A 27602-nucleotide genomic window follows, 5' to 3' on the forward strand; every position below is an offset into this window, starting at 1 on the left:
GGCCCTATGTTTGATCCCCAGCACCACCAAAGTTCCTATATGTACTTTTTTTTTTTTTTTTTGTAGTGGGGATTGAGTAGCGGGGATTACCTCCGAGTCACATCCCCAGCCCTTTTTAAATTTTTTTCTTTTGAAATCAGAGTCTCACTCTGTTAGTTGCTTAGGACCTTGTAAATTTGCTGAGGCTGGCCTTGAACCTGTGATTCTCCTGCATCAGCCTCCCAAATCACTGGGATTACAGACAAGTATACCACACCTGGATCCTACATATACTTTTATTTGGCAACTGATTTTTATAGGGTCATTCATCTGAAAAAGGATTTTGTGTTTTATTTAGAGACTAGAGCCTTTCTTTTTGCTGAGGCTGTTTTTTTTTTTTTCTTTTTTTTTTTTTGGTGGTGGTGGTGGGGATGGAACTTAGGGCTTTGTGCACGTGAGGCAAGCACCCTACCAACTGAGCTATATGCCCAGCTGAAAAAGGTTTTTGTATCCTCAGCCTTGTAAGAGAAAGCATGCTTACCAAGTCTGCTCTTTGGGTTATCTTTAATTTCTATGCGTCTCCCTACCACCACTCTGTTGTTGTTTTGAGCATATTGACCCCAAAGCTCTGATTATCATGAGTCTAATTCCCAGAGGTTTTATTTCTGCCACCTTATTTGGGGGGCTGAACATTTCCTTCTTGGTCCTTTGGGGTTTGTAATTAGAACTACATTGGCAAATTTCCCTCTGTGTGGGAACACCTGAGTAGGGAATGCAGACTGTGGCCATCATGTTCTGTGAAAGAGCCAAGAATAAGTGTTCCCTGGGAGCAGGCGTTTCAGAGATCTCCTTCAGGAGAGGTGGGCCTTCGTGGTGAGTCTGGCTGTGGCTTCCCTTGCAGCATGGTAGCTGTGAACAGTGTGAATAGCTGTCCCTCACCATGAAAGGGAGCATCTCTGAGTCCCCTTCCCAGTTGCTGGCTGTTTCAAGTTTGGCTTCCTGAGCTCTTGAACCTGCGTCTCTTGCTTCTTGGACAACATGGTGTTTACTCTGGATGTCTCTTCCTTTCAGATGAGCCCGCGTTGTGCTAATCTGGCCCTCAAGCACTACCTGCTCAAGCCAGTTCAGAGGATCCCTCAGTATAGGCTGCTGCTGACAGGTGGGCTTCTCCGTGCTTCACCAGCCACCCAACCCTATTTCCCTGACGAAGCTCTGCCTTTCCTCAGAATATCTTTTTCTATGATTTCCAGTAGCCACTCTGCTTAATGCATGAATTTATGGTATGTTTATATATTTCACGTATACATTCCCCTGAAATGACCTCCTTTTAGATCTTTGTTTTTTCCTGAGCACTCTTACCTCTGGGCATTCATACATGTAACTCCTTTTGCTGTGATCATCTTTCACCATCCCAACCCCACAACAACCTTGAATCATTCATGATTAATATTATTAATCCCCAAAAGATACCTAAGAAGGGCAATTTATAGGAGGAAAAGTTCATTTTTGTCAACTTCAGAGGTTCAGTCCATGGTGGGCCAGCTCCATTACTCTGAGCCCACGGTAAGGCAGACCATCATGGCAGAAGGGTGTGTTGGAGGGAAGCTACTCTGTTCAAGAAGCAGAGAGAGAAAGGGGAAGGGGGAAGATGACCCCCTCAGGGCATGCACCCAGTGACCCACCTCCTCTAGCCATGCCCCATCTGCCTCAGTTACCACCCGGTCAGTCCATTCAAACTAGGATGGACTGATTAGGTTATGGCTTTCATATCTGATCGTTTTACTTTTGAATATTCCTGCATTAACATATTCCTGCAGGAGCTTTTGGGGGGGTCACCTCATATCCAAACCATAACAAGGCTTTTAGAGATCAAGTGGTTTGGCTCCACAAAAAAAGCTAATAGACTAGATAGGGCAAAGGGGAGGGATGGGGAGGGAGGGGACAAGGGGGTAAAAAAAAATGGTGGAATGAGATGGACATCATTACCCTAAGTACATATATGAAGAGACAAATGGTGTGACTATACTTTGTATATAAGCAGAAATATGGAAAATTGCACTCTATATATGTAATATGAATTTTAATGCATTCTGCTCTCATATATAACAAATTAGAATAAAAATTTTTAAAAAAACTAATGGACATAGTCTCCATACCAAACACAATATACAATACATATTACTAGGTGCCCTGGAATATTTGCTGAAATGTATTGCATGTACAGTGGCTTAATATACATATACATGTGCATTGAGCATTGTTTCAAAGTGGACAAGAACATTGAAATGCCACCTTAACTTTCTAGTTAATTTTTGTAATTTTATGTAAACAGATTTTTGAGGTACTTGGCTCCAGTTAGTGTCTTTAGGAAATGATGTGCATGTTTTTCTCCTTAATCACTTTATCTTAAAAAGAGCTATAGAGGAGGTAGTACGTGAATCCTGGAAAACCAGGATATCCCCATTTCCCTTTACACAAAGGTTTTAGGCCTTCCAAGCTTGCTAGTGACAGATAGACTGCAGATGAGAAAGGCAAGCCTTTTAGCCCCAGGACCTGCTACCCAAGGCATGTCAAATATTTAATTTTAATTTCTAACTGTGAATTGGTCACTAGATTTCTCTCTGGAATGACATAAAGCAAACCAAATAATTGAAGGATATCCTGGCCATCTGTACTTTCTTTCATTTTTGGCAAAGATTTTGAATACACAGGGCAAAAGGAAGTACTGACACACATGTTGTGTTTTTGCTAGATAAATCCAATGCCCTGTCATAAACTAGCTATTGAATAGCACAGGCTATTTCCACAGCTGTCGAATGAGTACTGTTTTTAGTGGCAAAAGACAACTGTGGTTTCAAATGTGAGAAAGAAGCATCATGATTTTGAAAATATAATGAGAAAAACAAATTTTCCCCACTCTATGGTTGATCTGAATAGTAAAAAAGCTACCTGTGGTTAATTTAGGTTGCATGCTGAGTTTATTTTTGTGAAATGGTGAAATGGTAGAAGCCAGTTTTAAGAATTTTTTTTAAGAAAACAAATTTCATTTGTTTTATAATACCTACATCATGTGAACTTAGAGTTATTTTTAGTTTTGATTTGCCTCTGCTTAATCTTAAACCAGTTTCCCCTGTTTTTTAAAGTGGAAAATCTTACCCATTATTCAAGTGATGCATAATACCTTATATATAGCAAGCCCTCAGTAACGGCAGATTGGTTGAGGGGCAAAGATGATGAATGGCTTGTTTGAGGTCACAAAGTTAGAACTAAAAAAAAATAAGCTGAATTATTTTTCCAGTGTCTTTTCTTTCCATGAATTCAAACTGTTCCCTTCCTTCAAGCCTGAGCTGAAGTCCTCCATTATCTTTGAAGCCATCTCCAATTTCCCCCATTTCTATGACCCTTTAGTATCAGTACCATGTCACTTAGCAGATATTCATGTGATACTTTGTAAATTTGCTAATATTTATGCCACTTGAAATAATGTCTTCCTTAATTTGCTTATAAACTCTTGAGGTCAGGGACTACATCTTTTATCTGTAATATAGTGACACCCACGCCCCTTCTCCTAAAAAAATTAGATCAGTGTTAGATTCCAGAAAGCTATCCGGGAAATTTTAAATTTATTTATTTATTTTAATTTGTTATACATGACAGCAGAATACATTTCAATTCATAGAACATATATAGAACTCAATTTTTCATGTCTCTGTACACAAAGTAGAGTCACACCATTCGTGTCTTCATACATGTTCCTAGGGTAATGATGTCCATCTCATTCTACCCTCTTTCCTACCCCCATGGCCATCCTCTCTTCTCCTCCCTCCTCTTTGCCCTATCTAAAGTTCCTCCATTCCTCCCATGTTCTCCCATCCCCCACCCCCATTATGGATCAGCATCCACATATCAGAGAAAATATTTGGTCTTGGGTTTTTTTGGATTGGCTAACTTCACTTAGCATGATATTCTCCAACTCCATCCATTTCCCTGCAAATATCATGATTTTTTTCTCTTTTAATGCTGAGTAATATTCCATTGTATGTATATACCACAGTTTCTTTGCCCATTCATCTATAAAAGGGCATCTAGGTTGGTTCCATAATTTAGCTATTGTAAATTGTGCTGCTGTAAACATTGATGTGGCTGCATCACTGTAGTATGCTGTTTTTAAGTCCTTTGGGTATAAACCAAGGAGGGGGATAGCTGGGTCAAATGGTAGTGCAATTCCAAATTTTCCAAGGAATCTCCATACTGTCTTCTAGATTGGCTGCACAAATTTGCAGTCCCACCAGCAATGTATGAGTGTGCCTTTTCCCCCACATCCTCGCCAAGACTTATTGTTGTTTGTATTCTTAATGGCTTCCATTCTGACTAGAGTGAGATGAAATCTTAATGTAGTTTTGATTTGCATTTCTCTAATTGGTAAAGATGTTGGACATTTTTTCATGTATTTGTTGATTGATTGTTTATCATCTTGTGAGAAGTGTCTGTTCAGTTCCTTGGCCCATTTATTGATTGTTATGATCTGATTGTACCCTATTTTGTAAGGTGTTTTTCTACTGCTACTGCCAACATGACCCTGTCTATACACTTATGTTTAGACTTTAAGTCTTAAGTTTGCATCTCTTTAAGTATGTTAATTAAATGGGTCCCCAATGGATAAACAACTCAATTGATTTAGTCCTGCAAAATAACCTTGTTAAAATAAGTACTTTGATTTATGTTTCGGAATTTAAAGGTATTCCAGATGCATAAGATGTATAGGAGCAGAAAGGAAGAATGAGAATTTATTTGAGGCAACTCCTTGTAGTAATGTTAATTTATCACATATTTTAGGCAGAATGGGGGATGGTTCCTGTGCCTGCCTTGGAGTGTAGAGATTTGTACCCAGTTTGCTTTCTTTGGAGGGGAAGATTGAGAAATGCATAGATAAAGGACTGATAAAGTAGGATTTCTTTTGGAATTCTTTAGAGAAAGATTAAGTGGAAATTCCCTGCTAACAGCAGTCCTCACTCTTGTGCAAATAACCATCCTTTTGTTTTTTTTTTCCTGGACAATTTTAGGTTCTTTAGGGTATTCTACTGAGCCTATCTCTTCCTTTATTGTAGTAAAAATCTTCCAACTAAATTATCAGTAGGGGGGCATTTGCCATGCATTCACAAGCTCAGTCCTCCAAACAGCAAAAGTTGAATGAATGAATAAAATGAATTCTTGGTAGAATTTTTTTTTTTTTAATCAACTCCAAGTAGGATCTAGCACATCTGGAGAGGTGACTTGTCCTGCAAAGTTCACCTAAATAGTATTAATTAAGGCACATATGGGATCTAGGAGAATATGTACAGTTATATAATGAAATATTTAAGGAAAAATAAAGTGAGTGATTTACTTAATTTAAGCCTAAAAGCTTGTAAATTTTCTTTCATACTGGTTACTCTGTGCCAGGGCATTGGGCTAGATTAAGTCTGTTTGGGGTTCAGCTCCTGTTTTAGGTTGTGAAGAATGGAGATCAAGAAGCAGCAATCAGGAGGGAAGCAAACATTGTCTAGGAGCCACATTAATTTACTTTTGATGCTTGTTTCCTACCCTCATGTGTCTGCAGGGTAGGAATTGTCTTTATTGTCCCCCATTATGTCTGGCACAGATCACGACACATGTTGGGGACTCAGTCAATTGAAAGCCTCAGGGAAGGGACTGGGGGCCATAGCTCAGTGGTAGAGCACCTGCCTCGCATGTGTGAGGCAATGGGTTTGATCCTCAGCACCATATAAAAATAAATAAAGATATTGTGTCCGACTACAACTAAAAAAAATATTTAAAAAAAAAAAGCCTCAGGGAAGTGAAAAATTGCTCCTTCTTATGAGGTTCACAACCCTCATGCAGTAGCACCAATGAATGTTTGCTGGCTGGCTGGATCACGAAGAAACACTGAAGAGTCAAAGCATTCTTCATGTCTCCCAGGCACGAGATTGTGGAAAGGACTGAAATCCTTCCCTCTCACCTCTTCTTTCCAGTAGGATCTACCAACGAGTTTCCTTGCTCCTCTGATCCCTGTTCTTTCCATTTCCTTGTGATGATCCAGATCAGCCTTTCTCAACACAGCACTTGCAGCAATCCCTTCCATACTGGTCTGGCCACATCTTATCACACCCCGTGTCACTTAGCATATTATTGCTTAAGGCCTTTGCCTAGGACACACTTTCATTCTGTTAACTATAAAAGTTGAAAATGTCCTTATCTGTAGTAGTTTATAACCCAGAATTCCAAACCTTTTTTTTTTTTTCCTTTGCTCTAACTGCTGAAGGTTTCTCACAATCTCCTGAAACATGTCCTTCAAGGCCACATTCTCTCATTCACCACTCACTCAGCAGATATGAATATGAGCCACCCTGAGCTGGACACTGGCAGACAGTTCAGCAGTGGCTCCTGCCCCAGTGGGGCTTATAGCCTCCTCTCTGAGGCTTCACCCAACTGCTTAGGCTCCCACTGAGCTCTTCTTCCCCTCAATCCTAAAAATCCTTGTTCTCCCCATTTGTTATGTGACTGCATCTTTCAATGATTTAATTATTCTACAAATTTGTGTTAGGTCTTCTCAACTAGATTGTAAAGCCATTTAAGTCAGAGGCAAAATAAGTGCAAATAGCAGTCACACAACTATTTGCTCATTTTGAGTGAGAATGTTCTGGTCATTTATTATTTTTGCAAGGGTCACTTTTTTTTTTTGCTTTGAATGAATATTTTATGCTATGCAAATATACAGGTTATATAAAAAAGCAAAATCCCTTTTCATCTTCTGCCATCCAGAGATGACTATCATAGATTCTTTTAGTTTTTTTCCCTCTACCTGTGTTATATGTTGTATAATGTTTTTTTTCAATAAAGAGCCTTTCACTTGTGGAAAGTTACTACATTGGTGCTGAAACAAGTTGAATCAGTGAGGATCATAGAAGGGAAAATATAATGAAAAATATAATTTAAAAATTCCTCTGAAAAATCTTTTCCACTTGTATATTTAGAGGGGAGAAACAATCCTTTGAACTTTGATTCAATGTGGATCAGGTAGTTTCTTTGATCTTGTTCAAAATATTTATATTAAATAAAGTTGCTTTAACAATATATCATATTACTTTTTCCTGTAGTGTTTTCCTTTTGTCTAGGATGGTATTAATTCCCTTAGGTTTTAGGAATCCAGGATTTCCCATGTCGGTAGAACCTGGGTTATTAAACACATCTGTTCCAGTATTCTGGTGCTATAAACTTAGCTGTGAACAGGCTTATAATCAGATTCAAGCACTCAAACTAGTGGATTACTCTTAAAACACACACACACACACACACACACACTAAAAAACAAAACTTCTGTTAAGTAAGTATTTGTTTTAAAAATCCAGGGCTAATATAAGTCACTTTCTCTAGGGGCAGAACTTGATAGAAAGTGAGGCTGTCCTGGACTACAGCCAAGGAATTTAGTTTCTGATGAGCCCAAAGGCCCTGAAATAAGGCAGTTCTGTCCATGTGAAATAGGAGGATGATACCATTCAGAACTGCTGCTGTGAATTAGCTCAGCTCTTGCTCTGCTGCAAGTCATTTTGAGTTGTGGTTTTGAACAATGTGTTTTGAGAAAGATGTTACTAAATAATTTATATCTGTGAAGTATTTTAATACTGTGGAAAGACTTTAGGATATCAGAGGTAAACACACTTTTGTATCTGTTCTGTTACCTTAGAGCTTTTCAATGTAATCTCACTTTCTTCGTAGAACAGGAATTCTTCACTTTTTTTGTGCTTGGATCTAGCTGGAAATCTTAACACAGCCTGTGTCTCTCTCAGAAAAACTTTTTAAGTTATAGGATTAATTACATAAGATTGAAAGGAAAACTAATTGTGCTGAAAAAACAGTTATTAAATTTATTTATTTATTTGTTTGTCTATTTAGACTGGGGACAGAACTCCCAGGGCCTTGTGCATGCTAAGCATACCCTCAGCCCTAAAATAAATATATATATATATATATATTTTTTTTTTTACTGAAATTTTCTTTTTTATTCTTATTAGTGAAAATTAATGACATCATACTGTTCATTTAATTAATTTGACCTAAAAGCTAAATATGCAGCTTTCTTACTTAATAAAGGGAAATTAATTTTTAAATATATTCAAACTGACCTTTAAATAGATTTGATTCATTACAATGCATGAAAGAAACAATGAATTTGAATAAAGCTAAAGTAAATGTGAAGTTATTACCTGCTAGCTTTTTTAAATTTTTTTTATTTATTCTAATTTGTTGCCCTAAAATATCTTAAAAGTGTGGCATAGTAATACCTGTGCTTCTTTAGGACTTCATGAAATAAGATCTGGTGGCAGATCCAATAATTAATATGCTTTTTTAAGGTAATGGTAAGAATCAATAATATCTTTAGTTTTCTGCTGCAACTGTGTTATTTAAAATACCTTGATTTCCATGGTGATATGTCATAGGTATGTAGGTTGGCTGCCTACCATTCACTGTGGAAAGAAAAATCTGTATTTCAGTTACATATTCATGTGCTTGTTTCTGCCCATCCAAGATTGCTGAGACCCTGACTTCTCCCCATAGACCTTACTGCAAAACCATTCTTATTCCAATTCTGAGTACAGATTTGACCCAGATTCCCTGGAAGTAGCCAAATGCCTCGGTTGCTGGGACTTGTCTTGGCAAAGATTTAGCAAGCAGAATTTGTTGCTAGAGTTTCTCTCACAGTTTTTGTCAGAATCATGGGCTCCCATCAGGAACTGTTCCAACTGGAGAAAACACTGAAATTTAGTTAAATTTGAACTTACTTTGTGCTTATATTTTCTTTATTCTTCACTGGGCTGTTGGATAGCAAAATATGCTGTAAACCTAAATTTACTCTTTGTTGATAGGATGGTGGGGACAAATACGGATAAGAGCTTTTTTAAGTGTGGGTTAACTATGCCAAGGCCATTTCTGTACTCTTTAACGATTCTCACTTGATAAACTGGCAGCCTTACTGATTGGAAAATGTATCCACTAAGAAGCATAGTCTCAGCCAAGGCAAAATAATGGGTGTTTACTTTCGGTGAGAGACTTCTGTGGGTTTGACTCATCATCTAAGGGCATTTTGGGTATGCCTAGCCTGGGGAAATTCATCTGTCCATTGTGAGATCTGCTGCAAAAGTAACCTAGGATGAGCCTGGAGTCAATTTTGGTTCCTGCGTCCTCCGGGGGTACAACTTTGGGACTACAGTCATCAAAGTCTAGTACAGACACAAGCTTCCTTGTGTGGCTGTACTCTGCCCCAGGGTACCTGAGTGAGGTCCTAGTACAGCCTGTGCTCTGTGGCCATATTTTGTACCCTGCTGAGGGGTGCATCTGCCCAAGGAAGGAGCCTTTTCTTATTCACAGAAAGGTACTGCTTGCTTTCCAAGCCATTAGCCTAGAGGCTGAGAATCCAAAAGGGGCACTTTTTTTTCCCCCCTTAAGACAATACTACATGTACAAGCAGGCCTGGGCCACATATTTAGGAACCAGAATTGAACTAGTATTTGAGAAACAGAAAAATTACAGCCAAGGACCATAGCACTTTTTAATTTGAAATGACACCTTCCAAATATCCTCTCACCTGCCTAGTAAAATCTGAAGCAAGAAATGGTAACTGTAGAGTGTCATTTAGTTCATTGTAAATTCAGCAAATGTTGATTAAATATGTATCAGATCTTGTTGTAGGTGCTGGGGATGTAAGGATAAATTGATTCGGCCTTCTTGTCCTTGCAAAACCCACTTTTTTAGCATTTGTGCATACCTTGGGTCAGGTGTGTTAGTGCACACCTGTAATCCCAGTGTCTTAAGAGGCTAAGGCAGGAAGGTCACAAGGCCAATCTCACCAACTTCACAAGACCCTGTCTCAAAATTAAAAAAAAATAAAAAGGGCTGGGGATATAGCTTAGTGGTAGAGAGCCCCTGGGTTCAAGAACCAGTACTACAACAAACAAACACTACTTACCACTTATCATCTGAACCTGTTAACTTTCAAGAGCAAAAAAGAATGGTATTTATAATTATTGCCTGGACTACAGATGTGAGGGAAGGTCATCATGGGCAAAAGTGGAGTATAAAGTTCTATATATTACTATGTCAAATTGAGCATTTATAAGAAAAGGAAATGGTTGAAAATTGTACTCATTATTTTAGAGAGGTGTTATTCGTGGTTTAAGTTTTCTCTTTTGTTTTTGAATCTCCAAATTTCTCCTAATGCATTTCAGAATTAAACAAAGTATGCCTTACAGTGCTTTAGAGTGAGAGTCATTAGACAATTTTCCAACCTGCCAGCCTGATTCTTTTATGTATGGGGATATTGACATCCAAAAATGCTGTGGAGGCTGGAGGTGCAGCTCGGTGGTCAGAGCACTTGCTTAGCATGTGTTAGGCCCTGGGTTTGTTCCCCAACACCACAAAATTAAATAAAAAAAGAATAAAAATGCATTTTTAAGGGACGGAGCCTTGACTCAACATGACTAGACCAGGGGAGTAAGAATTTCCATCTTCTGATTTCCTTTCAAGGCTCTCAACTACTTCACCAAGCTGCCTTGAAGATGTCAATCTTGTAACTTGATGCTTAGATGTTTGTTTGGGTTTTTAAAATGGTCTGTACTTTGTTTTACAAGCCAGGATTTCTCAGGATCCTGTAATTCTGTATGTGTTGCTGAGCTCACTAAATATTTATGGAGGGAGGAAGAAATCTGAATAACACAAAAGCAAGAAATATCCTTAAATTTGAAACACTTGTCTCTGGAATGTTACCCCCTCATATGCTCATTTCCTCTGTGCTCTGCCACCAACACTTTTTCAGCACACAGTCTAGGAATCCGACTGGGAGTTCAATGTAGAAAGTCCCAGCTTCCCACTGATGACTAATTTTTAGTAAAGGTTAACTGTAGAGCTTCGGAATAGTTTCTCTTTTCAGTTGGCTAATGACTGATGAGGTAATCTAGGAGTACTAAGGCTTACTAGGAACACTTACAGAGAAAAGTTAGACCTTTAACCAGGTGTTGTATTTGCTAGGCCCTCCTCTTTTCATCCTTGGCCTTGCATGAGTAAAAAGCTAACTTGCATATATCCCTGGAGATTGCACTTGGTGTGTTTCTGTTACTTTTGTGCTACTGACAGGCTTTGATCAGGAGTTAATTAACTTATAAATCAACGGTGCCACCTGGTGGCCAGAGGATACATTTTGTGGTGCCCATACACTGCACCAGTTTTCATTTTTCATTGATTAAAGAAACAACAACAAAAAAAGTGAGCGGCATCTGATGCACTTTCATTAGTGAAATTTTGAACAGTGCTCGCTTAGTTTGTTTGGGCAGGAGCAGGAAAGCCATAAGATACTACAAGTCTCACATGGCAAACTGAAATGACTGTTCTCCCCATTGTTATTATGAAAGTTTCTCCAGGAAGCTTGGTCCTAAGTGGTAGGTGGTAAGTAATTCCCATGACCAATGCAAGCCTGTCTGTCTAGTCTCCTCTCCTGGGTTCCACCTTGGTTCTAGCAGTCACTGGGGCAGCTCGTGGTTTCAGTGCTCCTCCCGTCTGACTCAGGGTGATCAGTCAGACACTTATCATGCTGCATCTAAGGCACTGGGTGATTCATAACTGTTTGAGGGGATCATATTCCTGTCTTCTTGAAAAGGTAGAAGTTCTCAGAAGGATATATGGCTACACAACCCTAAAAGCATACATGGAGGGATAAGTTGGAAAATTGGATCTTGGAAAACATTAAGAGGTTTTCCAAAATTGGCAAAGAGAGCAGACTTAAATCCATCACTTCCACGATAGCATGATGTTGCAACACCTTTGTGGCAAGTTTTCTGCTTAGCCAATTTGTGTACATAGACTTGGTTCAGATTGACAGGCTGTGGTCGAACTTAATTATAAGCAAAACAAAAAGCAGCTCAAAAGTGAGCTTATCAGGCTCACTCAGCACAGTGATTCTGAGGTCAGGATTTCCTAATATGGACATCTTCTAGGGAGCCGTTGGTGTAGAGAAATCTCTGTTTGCTCAAATATACTTCAGTCTTGAAGACAAAATTGAAATTTGTCATGTATCTGGTATTTAAGCAAACCTGCTTTCCTTTCCGTACACTTCAACTGACTAAAAGCTTAAAGAAAATTACTTTTGATTCATTATCTCAGGCACTGAGAACCTCTAACAAGAAAGGTAAGTTTGTCTGAACCACATCACTCCCAGCCACAGGATTATTAAACAGTTGGATTTGCCAAACATGGCTTATGTACAGAAGGAATCAGAATGAGAATAAGGTTATTTTTTTCATTTCTAAGTAGAGCTAAGTGTAATGTATATTAATGTATTTTGTTAATTTCTGTGGTTTTCAGTAGCTCTTCCATCAGAGGTATGCTCTTCAACCTGTGAGTTGAGATTACTTTAAGATGTAAATAGTGAAGTGATTCCGCCCAGGATGGAGCCTAGACCCCGGTGCAGGGAACCTCAGTGTGGTTATACACAATGTCTCACCACAGCTCACTGCCAGTGCTGGGTGTTGATAATATGCATGTCTAGACTTACACAGGCTCTTGGATCAGTCTCTCAATGACTTAGGAAGTTTCAGCAGTTGGGCGTGTGTGGGTCATTATTACGTTCAAAAAGCTGGCACTGACATCCAAGTTTTCCTTTGTGCCTTTGAGCATGACTTCAGAATCAACAGGATGAAACTGTATCTGTTCCATAGTGTTGCTAAATAGAGATTGGGCCTGATAGCAATGCATTCAGTCTTTGAACATGCCTTTCCTCCTTTTATTTTGTGGACTCCTACTGGCATTCAGATTGTTTTCTGCCTTTATTGCCTTTTACCTAAACTAAGACACAATCCTGCCTTTAAATAAAATGTTGGGGGACTGGAGTGTAGCTCAGAGGTAGAACACGTGTTTAGCATATGCAAGGCCCTGGGTTCAGTTCCCAGTTTAAAAAAAAAAAAAAATTTAACTCATTAAGCATTTGTTATGGATCCTGTCCTCAAGGAGCTCTGAATCCAGTGAAAAAGAAAATGATAGATGGCATAAAACAAGTGACTGCCATGTCAGATCCTATTCACAGGGAGAAAATGGTTCTTTCAAATGGAAAGTTTTGTAGGAGAACAAAAATTTGAGATAATCCTCGAAAAATTTGAGTTGAAAGCTAGGAGTATAGCTCAGTGGGAGACCATATGCTAGCATGCAGAAGCCCTGGACTCAATCCCCAGCCCCCACACACACAAACACACACACACATACACCCCCACACACACACACACACACACAGAATATGACTTGAATTATATACAGTGACAGAGAAAAGGATTTAGAAGAAAGAAGTCCTAGAGACAAAGAGCATGGAGCAAGGAAACTTGGGGAGTGTTGAAGGAATTATGCACAACCCATTATGTGGTTAAGGACAAAGGGTCAGATGAATGGAAAGGGACCAGGCAGTGGGGTATGGTAAATTTCATGGAAAGGAATTTGCACTGATTTGATAGATACAGGGAAGCCATCCTGTGTTTCTCAGCAGAGAAGGAGGTGTTCCCTTGAACTCCTGTGACATTCGTTGGTGTTGAAGATTTGTAACATACAACCGTTTGCTTCTGTTTAGTCTGTCTTTTCAGAAGTACACCCATCATCATATAGACCAGGATTTCTTAGCCTCAGGCATATTGACATTTAGGCCAGATAATTCTTTGTTGTCAGGCTGTATTACAGGGTGTTTAGCAGCATCCATAGCCTCTAGCCACCAGCTGCCAGTAGCACCCCCTTAGCCCTAATTGTGACAACTAAAAATGTCTCCAGACATTAGCAGATGTCCCCTAGTGAGTAAATGTGTCCCCACTTGAAAACCACTGATTCAGACACATGTATTGAGTTCCTTTGGTGCCCTGGGCATTGAAGGATGCTTAAATTAATTGTCTTAGAATTTTATCCTAGATCTGACTGGGTGCAGTGCCAAATTATATGCCTATAATTCCAGCAGAAACTGGAGGCAGGAGAAGCATAAGTTCAAGGCTATTTTGGGCAACTTAGCAAGTTCCTATTAAAATAAAAAATAGAAAGAGCTCTGGATGTAGCTCGGTGGCAGAGGGTTCATAGGTTCAGTCTCCAGTACCGTAAATATTACATACACACATATACATACATACATATGTATATGTGTGTATGTATATACATACATATGTATATGTATATATATTATATTACTAGATTTGGCCGTTAAGATGTTTGATGTATGTTGAGGCAAAAGAACAACTGAACAGGCACCAGGAGACCTGGATTCTGGTCCTGGCTCTGGAACAAAGAGATCGTGTGATTTGAGTGAGTTCTTTCACTCAATCATCTGATTCCTTCACAACGATAGAAGTGACTTCTAAGGGTTTGTGCAGCTCTGATTCTAAGTCCTGATTTCAATTTTATTTTCAAGGCTTTATTTTTCCATGTTTTTAGAAAGTCAGCACAAGTTGGAGAATAACAAAACCAAGTGGAATACTGAATAAGAAGATAAGTGTTTGGAGGCTCAGTACTTCATTGTGCTAAAGGCTATAATATTTTTTTTCTAGATTATTTGAAGAATCTCTTAGAAGATTCTGGAGATTACAGAGACACTCAAGGTAAATAACTTTTGCCATCCCATGTTGCAAACATTTCTGTATCATGTTTTATTTAGAAAAAAATATATTTAGTAAAAATATACTGATAGCAAAACCCTTGTACAAAATTGTTCAGTTCATAAGAAGGCTTGAAGCTTTTAAAAAAAACTCTTTTGGACAGATTAAAATAGAACCAAGTAAAGTAGTAAAATGTGGCTAGTAACAGAGAGACTGTAGGGGTCTCTAGAGATCATGGGCAGCCCTACACAAGAGCCAGGTTCCTGAGAGAGTGGCCCTGGCATGGCCTGGGGTCAGGACACTCCTGAATGTGCTCAGTCACTCTGTGCCCCTATTCAAGTTCTGTAGATGTCCACTTCTTCATCTTTCAAACACAGCAATTGAATGAGAAGATCTGCAGGGTTCTTTTAAGCTTGAAGGTTATGAGTCCATAAAGTGCCTAAGCTACATGAATCAAGAATAGTCTAAAATACCATGTTATTTTGGGATTCTTTAATGATGATATATTTTATAAAGTTCCATTTCTTTTTAAAGGAAAAGCAGTATGACCTGCTTCTTCTATTCTGTGAACATATAATCTAATTGATGAAGAAATCTATAATCCCCATGAAATAAAGAATAAAGCAGATGGGCTGGGCACAATGGTGCATGCCTATAATCCCAGCTACTTGGTAAACTGAGACAGGAGGATGGCAAGTTGGAGGCCTGTGTGGGCTAGTTAATGAGACCCTGTCTCAAAATTTTTAAAGGTGTGGGAATGTAACTCCGTGGTAGAGTGCTGCTAGGTTCAATCCCTAGTATTCAAAGAAAAGAAATGAAAGCAAATGGCTTTTTTCCACTCCTCCTCCTTTTATTTTTTTCCTCCCAGTGCTGAGGATTGAACCTAGGCTTCCTGCATACTGGGCAACACTACCACTGAGCTGTGTCCCAGCCCAGCAGATAGTTGAGGGTGAAGATGCCTTCGAAGTACAGAATGATTTGAGAGAAGGAGAAAGGTGATAGTTGGAGAGGCAGGAAGATTTGCTTAGAAAGAAGAGATCTGGAAAGGAGCTAAAGGGTGGGCAAAAAGAAGAGTGAGCATTGCTGAACAAAGTCTGTACTGTGAAGATAACGATTGTTGGCAGAGGTTGGGGGTTAGCTCAGTGGTAGCACATACTTGGCAGGCTGTAGGCTCTGGGTTCAATCCTTAGCACCAGGAAAAAAAGAAAGTAACAAAAATAGTAAAGAGATCTTGGCAAATGGGACCTCAAGAGACATCTGTTCCATGTCCCAGAGCTTCTGCCTTCAAATAAAGTGAGTTGTTAGCTCCATTTTGTGGATGAAACAAATATAGGGCCAGAGATTAAGAAGCTTTTTTAATGGAAATTACACACTTTCACAAAGGCATAAATTAGAATAAGCAGAGAACAGTAAGGTGCACTATATACCTACAGGCCACCAGAAGAGTGTGGTGGGCCGCTGCGGATTAGGTTGCCTGAGGGTGAGGGAGATGAGATAAAATACACCTTTGCGAGGTAAGCCAGATGAAGAGTCACCAGGCTCTCTTGTAGAGATGATGTGGGGAAAGCAGAATTGCAGAATGGACTGGAGAAGACAGAGCTTGGAGGCCAGGTGACCAGGTCACAGCCGTTTTATCATTCAGGCACTTCTTACATCCCAAGGCTTCTCTGCTCTACCCACTGGGAGCCCCATCAGGCCAGAAAGCAGGGAACACAGGTAACATGGAGTATGTGCTCTGATGATCGTGCCAGGTGCATAAATTCTGATATGTGGTTGGGATTGCTATATAAGGAAATGCTGCTTATCTTTTTTTTAATGGACACAATACCTTTTATTTTATTTGTTTATTTTTTATGTGGTGCTGAGGATCGAACCCAGTGCCTCACACATGCTAGGCAAGCGGGCTACCACTGAGCCACAACCCCAGCCCCTCTGCTTATCTTTAATAACAGTGAAAGGGCTGGGAGTGTAGCTAGAACTCTGTCCTAGCTTGAGCAAGGCCATGGTTTGATCCCCAACATCTCTCTCTCTCTCTCTCTCTCTCTCTCTCACACACACACACACACACACACACACACACACACAAACCATAGTAATATGTTTAAAGACTATGGAAAGTTTCAGGGTTATTTTTAGAGAGTCTCTTGATGAGTTATGGTAATTAAACCAAAAAATCTCAACCCCTTTTAAAAAATTGGTCTTTTATTTTTTTTTATCATTGATAAACATCATCACTTCCACAAAGCCTCAGAAGGGCATGACTATTCATTATGTGTTCATTTTTTCTCAGTTGATGATGTCACTGTCATATTATACAGGATAATTTCTGTGGATTTCTGAGTACTGCAGGGTGTTTAGAATCCCTGTCTTCTACCCACTAAAGGCCAGTGACCTTCTTGGTCATTGTGATGACCACAAGTTGTCTTTACACATGCCCACATGTCCCTAGGGAGTGCTGCTGCCTTGGATAGAAAACAAGTACTTCCCAAAAGCAGACAAAAGGCAGACTTTATCCTTTATATCCAGTTCCAAAGGTGACAAGACCAGAGTATTCAAAAAATACTTTGCAAAAGACTGCAGAAGGCAAGAGGCGAATGTAAAGTATAAAACATAGATTGATCTATGAAGCTGAATAAGCCAGCTCAAAAAATGATGCTTGTACGTTCCTAAGATCTAATGTGCTTCCAGAAATGCCACATGGAAGCACATTAGATCTTAGATTTCTCTCCTTTCTAACCTACACCTCTTGGAAGCAGACTAGATACCCCAACCCTTGAGCCTTTTAAATAATTTTTCTCATAGTTCTTGTTTCCTATGCCAGGATCCTTGTCTCTCATGATCCCTCTTCCCTGTGACAGTCTATATTGATGTGGTCCTTTGCTTCCTGGTAAAATCCTATTCTAACCCTTGTAAACTTCCAGAGGGCAACAAATCCCAGCACAAAGAAACCCTGAAATTATGTTATTGATAAACATGGTTTACCCTGTCTCTTTAGAGTCTTTCTGTGGCTCATTTTTGTTCACAGGTGTTATGTTTTGCTTGTTTTCCTTGAACCTTATTGTCTATGTTTCCGCCTACTCACAGTTAACCCAGCTCCACCAGAGTTTGGTTGCTATGAAATAACTGCCCTGTCATCTGGAAATGCTTAATGTTGCAAACTGTGTGTGTCAATGGTAATAACCAGAAGCCCCCTTCTATTTTAGATGCCCTTGCAGTTGTAATAGAGGTAGCAAACCATGCCAACGACACCATGAAGCAAGGAGTAAGTATCTTATCATTGACTAGTACACTGTTCAACCTGGGAGCCTGGGCCTTCACGTGCTCTACATTGTCTTTCTCTAGGACAACTTTCAGAAACTTATGCAAATTCAGTACAGCTTAAATGGACACCATGAAATAGTGCAGCCTGGACGGGTAAGTGTTATAGACTACCTTTTGCAAATTTAACACGTACTCAGGCACCATCTGTAGCTAATTTTTATTTTAGTTATGAAAATAGGTTACTCATTATTGTTAGTCTTCGCTGACCTAATATGGATTGCTCCATCCATTCAAAACATTTATAACCTAAGTCACCATGACAGGAAGTCCAATTCAATTAGGAGAAAGGCAAGGGACCCCACAGAGTCCTGATAAAATTATTTAATGGGATCATTTTTATTTTGTAATACCAGCTGACCTCACACAGCTTTGAAGTCAATTATACTTAAAATCTTTGATGCAAAGAGGATTATGAAGGGAGGGAGAAAATTGATATTTTGATGCTCCTCATAGAGCACAGAAGTGGCCTGGGGAATGAATTCAGGAAAATTACAAAATGCAGTTATCCGGATGCTGTATATGCCTCAGGACTAAGTACGCACTCAATTACATATCAGTCCACATAGTTCCCCTGGGGCTAATATATGATTTATGAAACTTTGTATGCTTATCTAATCCTATTCTTGTTTTGTTTTCCTTTTATTTTCTGGCTTTTTTTTTTTTAATCTTTCCTTTTGTCCAGTTTCTAAGTGACTTACAGGGTTTAAAAAGAAAAGTATTGGAGGTGGGCAGGATTGTAGCTCAGTGATAGAGCACTTGCAGGAGGACCTGGGCTTGATCACCAGCACCACAATAGAAAAAAGGCATGACTATAAAAAGTCACAGGGAAATTTGTCCTAGTTGTTCCAGGCTCCCACCAAAAAAAAAAAAAAAATCTTAGGGAAGAAAAATGAAAAAGAAAGTGTATGTATATTGCAATTGTAATGCAATGGTTGGAATAACTGAGTTTTTGCTTGAATGAATCAGGTTTTTCTCAAAGAAGGAATTCTGAAGAAGCTGTCCCGGAAGGTCATGCAGCCCCGAATGTTTTTCCTGGTAAGAGGCCACATGTAACTCTGATGTGTCCAGATCATTGCTTAATGTAACAAGACGTTTATATACAACACCCAAACACAACACATTCAAATACCAGTTTTAGTGGAGGCTTTGGCCATATTATTTAGTTTCATTTCAAGTATACAAAATAAGGTCTGTTATGATGCATATCAGAAAATGATTTTCTTTTGGAATTTAGTTTAATTTCTAGATTGGTAGAACTGTTTTTAAAAAATCAGTTATTTTTTCAGGGAGACTGAAACCTTGGTAGGATTTAGAATTCAGAAAACATTAAATCTGTTATAGAACTCAGAAAGGAAACACATTTTCTAGAAATTGCCTTTTGAATAATATTCTCCTAAAACATTTTAGATGGTTCTAGTATATATCAGCAGAACATAAGTATTTTGTTCAGAGAGCTATTAACATGAGGTAATATTTTCCCTTTATTTTTTTATCATATCAGTATCATTGTAGCTAGTATTATTTTCTGTAATTTGTCCTATGAAATATTTCTACTTTCAGTTTAATGATGCCCTGTTGTATACAACACCGGTACAATCTGGGATGTATAAACTGAACAACATGCTCTCATTGGCTGGAATGAAGGTCAGTGCATCTGTTAGAGGTTTTTTGTGTTTGTTCGTTTGTTTTGCTTTGCTTTGTTTGTTTGTGGTGCTGGAGATCAAATTCAGGGCCTCCTGCATGCTAGACTAGTACTTTAACACTGAGTTTCATCCCCAGCCCTAGAACATTTTTTTTTTTTTTACTCAAACATGTTAATATATGCAGAGAAGAATCCCTAAGAAATCATCTTTCTCATGTCATTAACTCTTCTCTGTCCTTATGCTACTGTTCATGCATCTGCTTATTCATTCATGTCATTTGTTCACTCATGCATTAATTTATTTCTACCATATTTATTGAGAATGACTATAAACAAAACATGGTAGTAGGTTTGATGAAAATAGGAGGATGAGTTGAAGAATGATTCTTTTTGTCTACCTCAGCCTCCCTCCCCAGCAAGATTGAGTACACAGTTAGAAAGAAATACACTATACAGTAGACAGTAATAAATATCACTGTAAAGACATAGTGAAAGGTATTTAGGAATTTATAAAATAAACACACATCTTTTGATGGGCATAGCGAATGAACTGGCATGCATATTTTTGATAGACATCTGGGAAAGAGGAGAATCAAGGAAGTCTAAGACAGAAGAGCCAATGAGCCTTAAAGTGTGGTTCATAGGTGGCCACACTGGAATATGGGGAAAGGAATTCTGGCTGGAGGGAATATTGTGACCAAAGGCCTGGGTTTGGGAAATTTGGCCTGGATGTGGGTATTCATCTAAAGCATAGAGTAGGTGATGGAGATTAGATGGTGGAGATGGAGATTAAGCTGAGTAGGAAGGTTGGTCCTGGATGTTAGCAACTAGGCAACTTTAGCTGCAATTCAGAGTTGGAATTTACAATAGGATGAGTTTGCTCAGGTTTTTATGCTTTCTTCCAGGTCAGAAAACCCACCCAGGAAGCATATCAGAATGAATTAAAGATTGAAAGTGTTGAACGTTCCTTCATTCTCTCAGCCAGGTAAATTTTTTTTTTAAATGTTTTTTTAAATTTATTTTTTGTAGTTATCAGCGGACACAACATCTTTCGTCTGTATGTTGTGCTGAGGATCGAACCCGGGCCTCATGCATGCCAGGTGAGCGCGCTACCACTTGAGCCACATCCCCAGCCCTAAATTTTTTTTTTTAAATGTACACATTTAGATGAATTTTTGCCAGTAAGATAGTGTCATATCTCCTACATTTTTTTTTTTTATATTTAGGTTGTTTACTAGACTTTTTATTCCTTCCTTTTCTTTCCTAAAACTGATTTTTTCCAAAGTTGACTTACATGCACATAAATGACTGACAACTGATATAATAGTATAATAGAAGCACAAAGATAAAAAATATCCTTCAAAATAGGACAACACTGCTGTAAAATGATCTTTTTGTTTTTGTTGATAATGCCAGGGTTCCAGTCCAGGGCCTCACACGTGTTAAGCAAACACTCTACCACTGAGCTACCACTACCAGCCTCACTGATTTTTTTTTTTTTTTTTTGAGTGACTCTTTCTGTATTAGTCAGCTTTCCATCACTGTAACAAATACCAGTCAGAAATAAACTTAGAAGACAAAACATTTATTTTGGCTCACAGTTGCAGAGGTTTCATTCTTTGGTCTGTGGACCCATTGCTGTAGTGCCCATAGCAAGGCAGCACATTATGATGGGAGCATGTGGTAGAGGAGGCTGCCCACCTCATCACAGCCAGGAAGTGAGAGAAAAAGGAAGGGGCCAGAGTACTAGTATCCTCTTTAAGAGCACATCCCAATCCTAGCTTTATTCTACTACGTTCCACCTCTTAAAAGGTTTTACCACCTCTCAGTAGCACTAAGGACCAAAATGTTAATACATGGGTCTTTGAAGGACATTCCAGATCTAAACATGACAATTTCAAATATTTTTACAGTGAAACATAAGGTTTTTAAAAACAACTAGTGCTTTATAGTTTACTAGAAAGTTTTCACATTTCATTTAAAGGCATAGCAAATGTATGAGGTAGGTGTCATCTCACCTTGAAAATGAGGAAGCCAAATTATAGAAAAGTTGAGTTTCCCTTTCATGGATACAGAGCTGGTGAAGCTAGGATACAATTTGAAGTCTTTTGCTTTTAAATGCATTGTTTTTTATGATACCAATTACCTTAAACTGAAATCTGCCGTGACTTGTGTTAACCAAAACATACTACCATAATGTTAATCAAGCAGTAAGGAAAACTGAAGCTGTGTGACTCATATAGACATACCTCTCTTTACTGTGCTTCACAGATACTGCATTTTTTACTAATTGAAATTTTGTGGCAACCTGCAAATCTGTTAGTGCTATTTTTCTGACAGCAAGTGCATACTTTGTGTCTGACTCACATTTTGGCAGTTCACACAATATCTGATTTGATTTGATTTGATTTGACTTATTTTTGCAATGCTAGAGATTGAACCCAGAGTCTTGTGCATGCTAGACAAGTGCCCTCCTACTGAGCTACACCACCAGCCCTCTCAATATTTTAAACTTTTTCCATTATTATTTTATATATTGCGGTAATCTGTGATCAGTAATCTTTGATCTGTTTGTTGTTTGGGGGCACCATGAACATACCCACATGAGATGGAAAACTTAATGAATAAATGTTGTATGTGTTCTGACTACTCCATTGACCTGTCATTCCCCTACCCCTGTCACTCTCATGGGGCCTCCATATTCACTGAGACACAACAATATTGAAATTAAACTAATTAGTAACCCTACAATATCTTCTAAGTGTTCTGGTGAAAGGAAGAGCCACACATATCTCATTTTAAATCAAAAGCTAAAAATGAATAAGTTTATTGAGGAAGGTATCTTGAAAACCAGGACAGGCTAAAAGTGAGTTAACCAGGGTGTTAATGAAAAGGAAGAGTTCTTAAAGGAAACTCAAATTGCTGCTCCAGTGGATGCATGAATGAAATCCTATCAACAGGGAGAAAGTTTGAGTAATCTGGATAGAAGATCAAACCTGCCACAGGCTTTAAGCCAAAGTAGGCTTTCAGCTAAAGCCTACTCCAGAGAAAGGCCCTCACTCTCTTTAATTCTTTGAAGGCTGAGAGAGGTAAGGAAGCTACAGAAGAAAAGTTTGTGACTAACAGAGGTTGGTTCATGAATTTAAGGAAAGATGCATCTTTATAATGTAAAGTACAAGGTGAAGCAGCAAGTGCTGCTGGAGAATCTGCTGCAAGTTATCTAGAAGGTCTGGCTGAGATCTAGCTGAGGTAAAGATGAAAGTGGCTACACTACATGACAGGGAAGTTTTGTTTGTTTGTGTTTTGTTTTGAGGGTACTAGGGATTGCATCCAGGGTTACTTTACCACTGAGTCCCATCTCCAGCTGTTTTCATTTTATTTTGACACAGAGTCACACTAAGTTGCTTAGGGCCTTGCTAACTCACAGGGGCTGGCCTTGAACTTGAGATCCTCCTGCCTCAACCAAGTCATTGGGATTGCAGGCAAAAAACCAAACAAACAAACAAACCTATTGTTTTGCTACTGGGGATTGAATTCAGAGGCATGTAACCACTGAGCCACATTCCCAGCCCCACTTTTTATTTTTTGAGACAGTATCTTGCTGAGTTGCTTAGGGCCTCGCCAAGTTGCTGAGGCTGACTTTGAACTTGTGATCCTCCTGCCTCAGTCTCCTGAGCCACTGGTATTACAGGTATGCACCACCACGTCTGGGCAGTGCTAGATTTTTAATGTAGTTGAAACAGCCTTATAGAAGAAGAAGGTGCCGTATAATACTTTCTAGAGAGAAGTCAATGCCTGGTTTCAAAGTTTCCATGCAGTCTCCATGCATGCTACTATCCTTCTGCCTTGCCCAGGTAGCTACCCCACCTGGAATTCACTCCTTCATTCAGTAATTAATTTGGATCCTCAAGCCTGGCAGGCATTGCAGTAGGCATCAGGATACAGTGGGTAATTAAAAAGTCCCTTCCTTCAGGGAGCTTACATTTCATTAGGGAAGACAAATGAAAGACTTAGCAACTATCACCACTAGTAGGTATTATTGTGATTAATTGTACACAGGAGAAGTCCTAGGTACTATGAAACTATAAAACAAAGGAGCTTGAGCTAGATTTTTAGAGAGAGGATAGGAGGACAAACCCCATAGGCCTGCTGTGCATATTGACTTAAGAAGGATGAGTAGGTGCTGGAAGAGCCTCCTGGTCATTAGAAACAATGAGTATGAAGATCCCGAGACAAAAGGGAGCATGGAGTATTCAAAGAACTGAAAGGCCAGTGTAGCATGAGCTAGAACATGACAAGGAGAGTGACCAGCCTGGAAGGACAAGTGGGATATATTTTGCAGAATCACCTTATGGATTTGGGTCTTTAGCCTAAGAGCCACAGGAAGTATATTCAGTATAGTTTATACCAGGGAATGATGTGCTACTGAGAACACAGTTGGGAGGTGGACTAAAGGAAGCATTTAATTGGATGTGGATATGAGAGAAAGGGGTTATTCCTCAGGAGTCTCCAGTCTGTATGTGGTGGGACCACTCACTATGCAGAGGAACGCTGAGAAAGGAGAGCTTCAGGGGGAAGTCAGGCATTTAGTTTCAGAAATGCACATTAAATGTGAGTAAGGTCTGCGTGGAGCTGTCAGAGTAGTTTATATAAGGATCTGGACGTCAGGAGGAAGCCTGGGCTACAGGTATACATTTGGATGTCATCAGTTGGGATGGTAAATAAAGCTAGAAGACTTTAATGAGGCTGCACAGAAAGACTGCAGTTCCCTGTCTAACTCTTGTAATTCTTCAAGTTCTGACTTGGTCATCACCTCTGCAACCTTCCCTGACACCTAAATAAGTAATTTATCCCTTCTGTTATTTATCTGCCTTACATTTGTTCTATCTTATGTTATTTGCTTTTCTCGTCTCAGTTGGATGTGAGCCTTTAAAAGTGAGGTGTGTTATGTGTGCCCAGTTTCTGGTTTAGTTTCTGGCCCTTAATATTCTCCTTGTAAATGTTACTCAGATGCTTCAAAGTGATGTCTAGTCTTTGAACCTCACAGTAGCATCCCACAGTTAGTACAAAAAGTGGTGTAGCTTTGTCTAATGCACCAGCAGTCCCTTTGATTGAAGAGTTTTTTCCCCTGATAATTCATCTCAATTAACAGAAAAATGGTACTCGATTGACAGAACTTTGAATTCTAGTTCTATACAAATTCTACAAAAGAATGTCCCATTTCCCAGTCCAAGAAAGATGCCTATTCTTTGACTAATCATGTTACAAAAAGAGAGCCTGAATGTCTCCTCTGGATGCTGTGGGCAAGTGTGTGTGGTCTGTGAGGGAAGTGTTATCAAGAGCTGGTAAACATCATCTTGGCAGACCCCACACAGGAGAGAGCCAGGAATGATTAAATGAGAGAACAGCATATGCGACATGATTTGCACAGTTGAGTCACTTTCCACATGCTCTCAGGGCTCCAGAAAAATCCGACAGCCATTCTCAAATTAGCCATCTGCCTCTGTTTTCTGTTACTTCTTCCAGTAAAGAGCCAGGGGGAGGGAGGGAGAGATAGTAATATCATATGAATGTTTGCCTAGAAGCCTGAGCATGTGTCGCCATAGTGTAGTCCATCAAAGAACTTGAACAAGCTGGCAATGACCTGATTGTGAAGGGTTCAGTCTTAAATTACACTTGGGTCTAATACCAGCTTATGAGGTAGTAGCCTGTTGTCTGTAAAGCCAGATATCTAACATGGCTAATCTTCAGTTTCCTTATCAGTAAATGGAGATGATGAGTGATGGTGTCATAGAGGGGAGATGGGTGTGTGTGAAGTTCAGTATCTATTCCATAGGGTCACTCTGAGGGTGAGGCATGATGACATTTGGAAGTACTCTTACAGGCTGACATATACTCATTAGTAGATAGTAGCTGTTTGGGGCAGTAATGCTAAAATAGTAGAGATAACCGAGGTAGGTTTAGTTTGGAGAGAGGTGTTTCTTTTTTTGTTGTTTTGTTCTTTGTGTGTAATGGGTATTTGAAAAATATATTAGTTTTAAACTTTTTTTTTGTAAACCGTATTCCTACCTTTTTATATACTTACTACTGAATATTCTAAATGGCACTCAAAGCTATTTAATAGGGAGGTACATTTCTGAGAGTGATTATTATATAAAAGATGAGTGGTTCCTAGTATCTTCTTGATCTGCTCTGGGCCTTTCAAAATATATTAAGGGGGCTGGGAATATAGCTCAGTGGTAGAGCACTTGCTTAATATAGGCAAGAACCTAGATTCAATTCCCAACCCTGTGAAAAAAATTCAATGCAGCATTGTATGTTTATATGTGCCATTACTTATCTTTATTTTATTTTTATGTGGTGCCGAGGTTCGAACCCAGGGCCTCACATGTGCTAGGTGAGCGCTCTACCGCTGAGCCATAACCCCAGCCCTATATGTGCCATTACTTATGATGGAGTTTTTATATTTAAAATTATAGTGACTAATATACTGTCCTGCATTTAATCACTTGATGCAAAAATCATCAAGACTGCTGCATAATTTTCTTTCTTTTGTTTTTTTTTTCCTGGTATTGGGAATTGAACCCAGGAGTACTTTATCACTGAACTATGTTCCTATTCCTTTTTATTTTTATTTTTGAGATAGAGTCTTGCCAAGTTGCCCAGGCTGTCCTCTAACTTGCCATCCTCTTGCCTCAGTCTCCCGAGTTGCAGAGATTACAGGAGTGCACCACCATGCCTGGTGCTATTCAGTTTTCTAATTTATGATTTTCTAAAGTATTTTAGAAAGTGGACATTTTCTTACACAGTCACAAATCTATAATGAATGGATTTTATTTAATTATGATAGATTTTTAAGTTGATTGTTAAAGTCTATCCCATTCCTTCTCTCTTCCCCCCATGTATATGTATAAATTAATATATTTATGTTACTTAATATATGCCTCTCAGTTTTGAATATGCCAAACAAAAATTTTTAAATAGCTTCTTAAATGTCCTGATACCAGTGATGATTGGGAGTTATGACAGAGTTTTGGGGGGAGAGGCATGGTAGCAAAACTGCAGAACAAGAATGCCCTTTTCTGGACAGGCTTTCCCTTCTTTGGCCCATTCCCATTAGAGTTGAGTTAAAGATTCACCTGATGATTCGGAGGAAGGAACAGAAAACCTGGTGGCCAAGTAGGGAGAGGAGCCCTCAAAACAGCCGTGGGCTTTTTCCCTTATTAACCACTCCTTCAATATCTGGGGTTTTTATTTTTTTCTTTTTTTTACCATCTGTTTTATGATATTAAAAATATATTCCCTTCACCTCGCTATCCTTTCTAGAAATTTTTGGTAATATGTTAATAATCTAAAGGTATTTAATATTCTGTGCTGTATGTAGGTGTTTGAAACATAATTTCTTGGTATATTTCTAAATTCTAGGATTATGTCTTAGGAAACTCTTTGGTTATGTTAAATAATTATAGTTATGAATTGGGACAGTTAGCCCATAAACCAAACAAAGATACTTGTAAATTTAGGAGACTTCAGAAGCTACTTAATATAATGCAGTACTTTTAGAAAGGACAAAAGCATTGCATTTGCTAAAATGCTTTGGGTTTCCTATTGCCTGCTCTGATTATTTGTTCACATAAACCTCCAAGTTGCTGCTTTTGATGAGTAGTGTTGGAGGGTGGTGGAGTTGGTTGCCATGGGAGAACTAACAGAAGCAAGAAAAAGGCAAAAAGTCAAAGCTGACATCTGGTTGATGGAACCTTCTCTTGCCCCCAACAGTTCTGCCACTGAAAGGGATGAATGGCTAGAAGCAATTTCCAGGTCAATAGAAGAGTATGCCAAGAAAAGAACCACCTTCTGTCCTAGTAGGAGTCTCGAGGAGGTATTATCTTTCCTTGTTTCTTTTTCCAGTGTACTTCAAACAGTTTTTTACCTTAAAGAAACATGTCACAGGGGTTTAGTGAAGCAACATGTTGCAGAGAAGGATCAGAGGTGGGTGTCTAATTTTAGCAGTACATGTT

At 39.0% G+C, this 27602-nt stretch overlaps 1 protein-coding gene across 1 annotated transcript in view; it reads left to right on the forward strand.

Moving 5' to 3' along the window:
• Window positions 1-27602, forward strand: part of Fgd6 (FYVE, RhoGEF and PH domain containing 6) — a 112162-nt gene that overhangs the window by 69495 nt on the left and 15065 nt on the right. The window contains exons 8-15 of the mRNA XM_026397582.2: window positions 1051-1138; window positions 14574-14624; window positions 17825-17883; window positions 17964-18035; window positions 18909-18977; window positions 19503-19586; window positions 20490-20569; window positions 27361-27463. Coding sequence (XP_026253367.2) covers window positions 1051-1138; window positions 14574-14624; window positions 17825-17883; window positions 17964-18035; window positions 18909-18977; window positions 19503-19586; window positions 20490-20569; window positions 27361-27463 — 606 coding nt within the window. The remainder of the gene's footprint in view (window positions 1-1050; window positions 1139-14573; window positions 14625-17824; window positions 17884-17963; window positions 18036-18908; window positions 18978-19502; window positions 19587-20489; window positions 20570-27360; window positions 27464-27602) is intronic.

This window comes from Urocitellus parryii, chromosome 5, assembly GCF_045843805.1.
Source record: "Urocitellus parryii isolate mUroPar1 chromosome 5, mUroPar1.hap1, whole genome shotgun sequence".
NCBI lineage: Eukaryota > Metazoa > Chordata > Mammalia > Rodentia > Sciuridae > Urocitellus > Urocitellus parryii.